The sequence below is a fragment of the Enoplosus armatus genome, chromosome 1 (assembly GCF_043641665.1).
Source record: "Enoplosus armatus isolate fEnoArm2 chromosome 1, fEnoArm2.hap1, whole genome shotgun sequence".
NCBI lineage: Eukaryota > Metazoa > Chordata > Actinopteri > Centrarchiformes > Enoplosidae > Enoplosus > Enoplosus armatus.
In genome coordinates, this window is record NC_092180.1 from 1,782,281 (window position 1) to 1,791,168 (window position 8,888).

General features: G+C 40.2%; 1 protein-coding gene across 1 annotated transcript; it reads left to right on the forward strand.

Annotated features, from left to right (window-relative positions):
* The first annotated feature begins 2,633 nt into the window (after positions 1–2,633).
* On the forward strand, positions 2,634–4,496 carry LOC139284258 (guanylyl cyclase-activating protein 2-like). The gene is made up of 4 exons (XM_070904474.1): positions 2,634–2,834; positions 3,018–3,167; positions 4,157–4,256; positions 4,375–4,496. Exons 1-4 carry the CDS (start codon positions 2,634–2,636, stop codon positions 4,494–4,496), a joined length of 573 nt encoding a protein of 190 aa, XP_070760575.1.
* Positions 4,497–8,888: the final 4,392 nt, after the last annotated feature.

An 8,888-nucleotide genomic window follows, 5' to 3' on the forward strand; every position in this document is an offset into this window, starting at 1 on the left:
GGCTGCCAGTCTGCAGGAGTTCAGGTGATTGATCTAAAGTGTGCGAGTCGAGAAGACGTGCTAAATGAAAAAATATATCAAATATTTAATTCTGCAGACTGAATTATGCTGTTAAAATCGGTGCCGTTGCCGTTCAACGAATGGGTAGTGAGATGACTGTTTCACTGAATCACACAGATGAACCGGACACATCTACGGGCCCTTTATAGATCTTGTAAACAATAACTACTTGTTTAAAAATGTCACAAACAAGGACCACGCCACAACAGTATGTGACTATAGGTCTAATAACATCAGGCATGTAATGTGTGGATGGATGTGACAAAGGGTACAGGTATGAACGCAGAAGGAGGAAGTCGTCAGGTTAGGCCTGTCTGGGACAGATGTAGTGGAGGACAGGAAGGAGGAGACTACGTGGGACCCGTCTCCATGGTGTTCACCTCGTCTACCTGTTCACCTCGTTTACCTGTCCATGGTGTTCACCTCGTCTGCCTGTCCATGGTGTTCACCTCGTCTACCTGTCCATGGTGTTCTACCTGTCCATGGTGTTCACCTCGTCTACCTGTCCATGGTGTTCACCTCGTCTACCTGTCCATGGTGTTCACCTCGTCTACCTGTCCATGGTGTTCACCTCGTCTACCTGTCCATGGTGCTGAAATGATGGAACTTTGGCAATGGCCTGTTTTAATGTGGTCTGCTACTGGAGAGATCAGCATGTCAGTAAATGTGTACCTGATGCAGAAGGTGGTGTGTGTGTGTGTGTGTGGGAATGAGCCCAACAGCAATATCATGTACAGATGAGCAGTGGTGGAAAAAGTATTCAGATCCTTTACTTACTTTACGTTATAGTAACAATACCAAGGAAAACCGAGGAATTAGTAGGAAAATATGGTTAAAGTATCGAAAGTAAAAGTACTAGTTTATAACAGATATCTTTTAAGATGATCACATGTTTTGTATTCAAAATCATAATCTGTTAAGTAAAAATAAAAAATGCAACATTTCCCTCCAAACAGGAGTGCAAAAACCAGGTAGTCAATAACATAGGACACAAGGAAAATCGCTGGAACGCTTGCAAAGGACAAAGACGAACTGGCACAGAAGGAGGGGAGGACACAGGTTAAATACACACAGGTGAGGGACTAATGAGGGCGGGGCAGGAAGTGAAGTGTCTGAAATGAGAGGCAAGGTAAGTACTACAAAGTAAAACAGGAAATGTGCAACACAAATCAAAACATGAACAAAATAAGACAAAACAGACGAACAGGACGAGACGTTACACCTCCGAAATGTAGTGACGTAAAAGTAGCAAGTAAAATTGTACATGCTGTGAGTACTGTACTCAGTACTCACAGCATGTACAATGTGGATCCATTGATCCATTGACTGTTTATTCTGATCTATGAGTTTCTTATATAATATCTGACTGCAGTAGGAGGAGGTACAGTATGAGTATGAAAGTGAAATAAGTCATAAAAAAAAGTCATACATATACATTCTATTATTGTGAAATTTAGAAAGATAATAATGATAGTGGTAGTAGTAATTATAATAGTAATAATGACATTAATTAATTATGTTCATTCTTCAGGGGCGTGTGAGATGAAAGGATAAAAGATTGAAGATCATTTTAATCTGTGTGCTTACTCTGCAAAAACACTATAAAACAAAGAGGATTCTTAACAAGTGTGACTATTTATTGTTTCTCTGTGTGACTATAATAAAAAAGAAGCTTATGGAGCACCAGAAAGCTCAATTGCACTGTTCAAGTAAAAGATAATATATGTCCGATGAATATGAATTGTGCATTTTGACAACTTTGACAGGCCATGACCACCCTAACCCTAACCCTCTTTTATCAAACTTGAAATTATATTTGCATCATTTGTCTTCAGTCACAAATCAAATTTGAATCTCTTTTCTCTGATGTTTTAATATTATCAGTGTTTTCTGATGCAATTAAAATCATTTTAGAAACACACAAAACACACATCTGCAACCCAAACTCCTCAGTTTCAATTCATATTTACTGTATGTGATCAAAACTGGTGCAGACTGGAGCTTTTGTGTGTTAACAGCACCGATCCCAGAACTGTTTTATTATTCGTTCTGCAGTCATCAGGCAGGTCAGGGTGGTTAAAGTGTGCTCAGACAGACCTCAGTGGATCAACAGTTTTACCAGGACCACACTCCGGCTTTGACGTCATGTGTCTTTTAATCTCTCTGAGAGCTCGGCGGGGGCATTTTGTTAACAGGGGGGCAATCCGCTCTTTGCTCTCCTTTATGTCAAACAGACAAAAGAACAGTTGCTTACCAGCAAATTCATCAGCGCTCAGTTGTGAGAGAATCAGTATCTTTCTTCAGAGCAAAGTGGAGTGGCTCCGTCAGATTCTGGGAAATACAAATATTGAAGAAAAAGAGGGAATTCTCGAGAGGGATTTGAATAAGATCACTGAGAAGTCAATTGGATTTGCTGAGCTGGTTACCTTGAAATAGACTACACAGGGTAGTCTGCTGGGATCACAAGCTGCGGATCCATGGCTAGTGCGCAGCCATGAATGTGCTTGACAACTTCTACGTAGGTTTTTCATTTTTTTAGAAACTTAATTTTTTGGTTCTTTGTATTTAAAATTATGGGTCAAGTACAGAGTGGCTCAGATAAGGAAGTGACTCTTCAAAACATCCAGGAGCTCTACCGTAAGTTTGCCAGTGAATGTCCAAGTGGCAATCTGCACTTACATGAATTCAAGAAAATCTTTGGAATCACCAGCAACTCCACAGAAGAAGAATCTGCATACATGGAAAATGTGTTTCGATCCTTTGATACAAATAAGGTAATGCGACAGTGTATTGTGTGCATAGATGTATGAATCTAGAATGAAGTATAAATAGCATATAGAAGATTTTGATAAAAGAATGTTAATGAAGAGCTCCAGTATTTGTCAGTATTTGCCTCAGTGTTGCATGATATTTGTCCTTGTGGGAAGGCGACTGACTGACTGATCCATCTGTCTTAGGATGGTCAAATAGACTTCATGGAATATGTGGCAGCACTGCATCTTGTTCTTCGTGGAAAACTCGAGGACAAACTGAGGTGGTCTTTTAAAGTTTATGACAGAGATGGAAACGGCTGTCTGGACAGACAGGAAGTGAAACACCTCGTCAAAGTGAGTATTCAGTTATTTTTTTATTTTTAGAATACTTTCTGCTCCAACGGGACACCTTTTTCAGATAATGTGGACCCTATTCATGTTTCACATTTCCACTTGTGATGAATGATGTGTTGTTAAAATTCAAAAACCACAATTTTTAGCCACGAATTCACCCTGAACTACATTGCAACTGTACAATGCACATTGTTTTCCATCATTAAGCTGCAGGTATTAGTAGCTTTTAGTACAGTGTTGCTCTGTACAAACCGTCTCATCTCTCAGTCCAAGACGATTTTGCGGCGTTACCGTAATATCATAAGAGTATTAAGATAAGTTTTATAAACACTCCTCTGTGTTCTCATTAGAATCATTTTCACAGCTACAAGAGAGTCAACCGATATCCAGAAATCCTCTGATGTGACTTGTTACACCAAAGGAACATCAGAATTTGACTGAATCCTGCATATAGCTTTCGTTAATTAGTAATCAAAGAGTAATAGAATCACTGCAGACTGATGGGACCATCACAGTGAAAATGGATTTGCTCTGTGTGGTTTTCTACCTGATAACAGTCTTTCCACATGGAAATGGATCAAGCCTGAACCTAAACAGCAGGACTCCTGTAGGTGTTTTTCCCTGCAGCTGTCGTAAAATACTACCAATAAGTAAAATGACCAAAGCCACAAGTTTAACGTTCTGTTCGCAGTAGCTGTAAATAACTTTCACTAGAGCCTGAAACCTTTGTTTCAAACTCAAAGTAAATATTTCAGACTAACTAAACATGAATCATAGTTTAAGTTTAAAAAAGTCTTGTCTGCTTCTTCGTGTGTGGGTGTGGTTTGATCAGATGATTGATTTGAACATTGCTAAATCCTGGTTGGTGCATAGAAGTACGTGTAATACAGGATTGGATATGGTTCTGTTACATTTCTTAAATGTACATAAAGATGCCAGAAGTGTTGGTATGAGACGTGTTTGTTTTGTGTTTTTTTCCATCTGCTCAGATCATCTACAAGCTAAAGAAGCACAATGATCCGGCCATCACAGGAAATATTGACGATATTTGTGACAGAATATTTGAACTGGTAGACAAGAATCAAGACAGTAAGTTACAGTTATTATAATACAATGTGCCCACATTAATATGGTGTCAACACAAATGCTCTTTTTCTTGTTCTTCTTAAAATTTAGATTCTGATTTTGCTTCTTGTGAATCATCTAGGTCAGATTTCTTTGGATGAATTTATTGAGGGGGCTGAAAAGGACCCGTGGGTGATGGATCAGCTCAAACTGGACATCGGGCCCTGTGATTGGTTCATTGAACAGCAGGAGAAGAAACCCTGATTCCATGGTGACAGCAATAATCTGCCTTTGGAGTTCAGTCCTTCTGTAGTTTACACACAGAAGCATCAGAGATGTTTTCACACCGGGTTGGAGGTTTTTTGAGATTATTCAAGGACATAATCTGCGTCATTGTTTTTGATCTGAGAGAGTCTGAGATTCAGGATAATCTCTTAATTATTTCTTCTGTTGCGGGACCTGCCAACAGTAAACTGCTTGGAGATACAGCCTGAAGGAGAAGAGGAGAAGCTTTGATATTCATCATCTACCAAGTGTGAGGAAACAGCCACATGTCATGGCTGAAGAGAGCCTGAGGTCTTTTTAAGAGATTGTATTTCCTCTGAAATGTTTTTTTATATCTGGGAACTGCTGCACAGAGATCACAACCTGACCCGCCCAAACGTTATGAAGCTATGAAGATCACCTTTGGATCAGCAGCATGCCAATTACCACGAGAAGGCAATACAAGTGGCTATTGATTAAACTATCTGCTGTTATGCCGTCCTATTAAAGGAACACTCCCACATTTTGGGAAATACGCATATTCACTGTCTTGCTGTCCTTTAGATAAGAAGATCAGTAACACTCTCATGTCTGTACGCTAAATATACAGCCAGGAGACGGTTAGCTTAGCTTAGCATAAAGACTGGAGGCAGGGGGAAACAGCTAGCCTGGCTCAGTCCAAAGTTCAAAAACACACCTACCAACACTTCAAAAGCGTCAATGCAATTAACAGGCCAGATCATTTTAGGCTATTTTGCCATTTTCATACGGTTCCATATGCGTTGGACCATAAAAGTTATAGCGTTTTACAAATCACATAACATTGTGATAGTTTTTCCCACCATCAGTGAATTTGGCCCAAATTTTTCAACCCTCGAAGTGTATTGAAGATATTTTTGGGGGGTTTGTTTATGCTTAAGACAAAGTTTTTGTCTCCAAACTTGAGTTGAATTTGTTCTGTTTTTGAATACTAAACACCAACATCTCCTTAAGGTGGACAAAGTGACAGAGATACCTTAGCATGTTGTCTTTATGTCAGATCAGTACATGCATGTACAGTAAGTCACATCTTTACTGTTGTCTGTAGTTCTATTAACCTTCTCTTATCACTGTGTGCCTGGTTTAAAACCCAGAATACATGTACATATGTTTTTTTATCTGTACTACTGTTTTGAGAGGTCATCTGAATGTGAACGACAAAGAGAATAAGTGCAGTAATAAGAAACACAAATACAGGAGAGGATGATGACCTTTTATGTCTGCTATTAATGGAGAGCTTCAGTTTTTCCTTCTGTCAACTGCTGTTGTAAATATGTCTTCAACACCTCTGTTATATTAAAATAAACACCAGTGTGAATGCATGTTTTAGCATATATTCTACTTTATTATACTCTATTGTGTTGCCATAGTGTTTTAGTGTACGACTGTACAAGCTAATGTGTACATTAGCTTGACTCTTGCTTTTATCATAAACAACAATATAGAGAAACATGCTCTGTGATTCGATGTCATCACAGTCACCTGATGGGAGCTTTTACTGTATGGATTTAGCCTGACTTACTGCTCTTAGCCTTTAAGGCTCTTTAGGGCCGAGGGCTTGACAGAAACACCAATGAGCCACACAGACACACATTATCTAGCCCATTTGAATTACTGCCGCTCATATTTCAGAGCGACATTTTAATGTGTTTTCATTCCTCTGCTTGTTTTTCTGTGGTGTGAATATCAACTTGCAAAGACTTGTCGATAACACATTATGTCTGTCGAACTCGTACGGTTTTGCTTGAACATAGTTGAACATCAGAATCAGAAACTGTTTATTGCTGAGTAACATACATTACAAGGAATGTGCCGTGGTGTGATGGTGCTGATAACAAACATGTACAAATATAAAGGTAAAAGAATAAGAGAACATAAATAACAAACAGTGCAGTGACCAAATAAAGTGTCCAGGAGGGGGTGGGTGCGTTAATGTAACGCAGGGGGGACAGGGGCGGTGTACGTTAATATAACGTATAACTTGTGTTTGGGTTGGGGGGGGGGTCAGTGCAAGTCTTTGGCCGTGTTCGTCAGGTTGACTGCAGAGGGGAAGAAACAGGAGTACAGGACCTGAAGGGATGGGAGGTTAGCATACCAGACGGTGATGGAGGAGGTGAGGATGGACTCTATGATGGTGTAGAAGTGAACCAGCATTGTTTGTGGCAGGTTAAACTTCCTCAGCTGCCTCAGGAAGTACATCCTCTGTTGGGCTTTCTTGATGAGGGAGCTGATGTTCAGCTCCCACCGGAGGTCCTGGCTGATGATGGAGCCCAGGAAACGGAAGGATGGGGGCGGGTGGGGCTGCACTCAGACAGGTGTTTTTTTAAGCCGATGGATATCATACTGTTAGGCAAAGAGCCTTAAAGGCTAAGATTAGTAAAACAGGGTAATCCATAAAGTAAAGGGTCCCACAGGGTCTCCATAAGGTGGCTGGAGAGTTGAGGTGAGAGTGTCTGCACACGTGTGAGGCACCACCAGCCGCCACCAAGCTCCATTCAGGGTCAGCAAGTATAAGACTGACACAAAATGAAAAATAATCTTATACTATATTGTCGTCCCTGCTCACACTAATTCAACCGTGGTAATAAAACTGGACAGCACACACAGAGCGCCTGATGCATTGTCTGCACCACTGCTGGATTCCCGGCTGGACTATTTTGTCAACTTCCCTGAGGCCCCAGACCTTGAGGGACCCCAAAGGCCCCAGGTTCACTGTCTGTTAGGTTGTTTGTGGTAATTTGACCAAGTGCAAATTTGTATGAAATTTGTATGGAGTGCCTCAAGGTGGTGATTATTACCTAATCATAAGGCCCTTTGTAGAAAAGCCCTGTGACAAACAACAACTTTGTTATTTCTCTGCTGATGCGGCCCAGGTCAGCGCAGATATGCAGGTGTTGTTGTACCATTGAGCAGTCCCTCACTTTAGTTAAAGGTTGCACTTTAGGATAATTATGTCCTACACCTCATCCAAAAATCAAGCAATTTTGTTTCAGAATAATTATTTTAATCAAAATACAGTTATCTTTTAATAAATAATAATAAAAATACTACAACTATGTCTTGCTAATATAGCTTGTAGTTTTGCTCGCATTTAAATGCACAGCAATTAAAATATATTATTGCTTTTGCCGTATCAACTAAGTTTGCAGCGTATTTAAAAATTGCCACCAGGGTGTTGACATTTTACATTTCTGTGTCTCAGACAAACCACAAACCACAGTGTGTGCGCTGGCAACACTGTGTGTCAGACAGAGTGGTCAGCAGGTGGGGGCCCCTCAGGGGACTGTCCTCTCTCCCTTCCTCTTCACCGTCTACATCACGGACTTCAGCTACTGCACAGAGACCTGCCATCTTCAGGGGTGGAGCTGGACTCTCTGACGGTGGTGTCAGAGAGGAGGATGCTGTCTAAGCTGCGGGGCATCTTGGACAACGTCTCACATCCTCTCCATGACGTACTGGTCGGACACAAGAGCAGCTTCAGTGGGAGACTCATTCCTCCCAAATGTACAACAGAGCGACACAGGAAATCATTCCTGCCTGTGGCCATCAGACTGTTCAGCTCCTCCCTCTGAGTGTCAGACACTCAGGAAGAGACTGGAAATCTGGACTAATTTCTCCTCTGTCAGCAACCACTATCTCATTATTTATTCTTTAAATGTCACGAGTGCAATACATATATATACATACGCAACAGAGCAATACATACATATATACATACATATACATTGTTATTGTATATATTTTTTACTTTTATTTTTCACTTAAATATTGTAAATGTGTATATTTTTTATTTTATTTTATATTTTTGTACATACTCTCATTTCTAAATGTATGCTACTTTCTACTCTTGAATGGGAGCACCAGTACTGTATAATTTCCCCCCGGGGATCAATAAAGTATTTCTGATTCTGATTCTGAAACACTCCTATGTATGTAGTGCTTCGTACAGTAGGATGGCAATCCTTTTTTTAAAAGAATATAATATAAATATTTATATATGTTGATTAAAACACATTTAAATGATTTATAATATGTTGACATACAAATTAAAACCGATTAATTACACTGACTTTGAGTCTTGATAACACGAAAACGGAAATGAAAGGTAGGTGATGATCTTGGTGTTTGTTTCCTCTTTAAAGGGACAACACAGGCCTCTTCTGGAGAACGGGTTTATAATGAGCTAAGACAGGACTTCAGTAGCTCTAACAGGTCTAGTCACACCCATGACTTTTATGCATGATTTATTTGTAGCCGCTGATAACTGTACAAATGCATAGATGGGTTTCCTCCGGGACCTGTCAACGTGACAGAATTGCGCAGGCGCAGGTTCCTCCCAGTTGTCTGTTGACA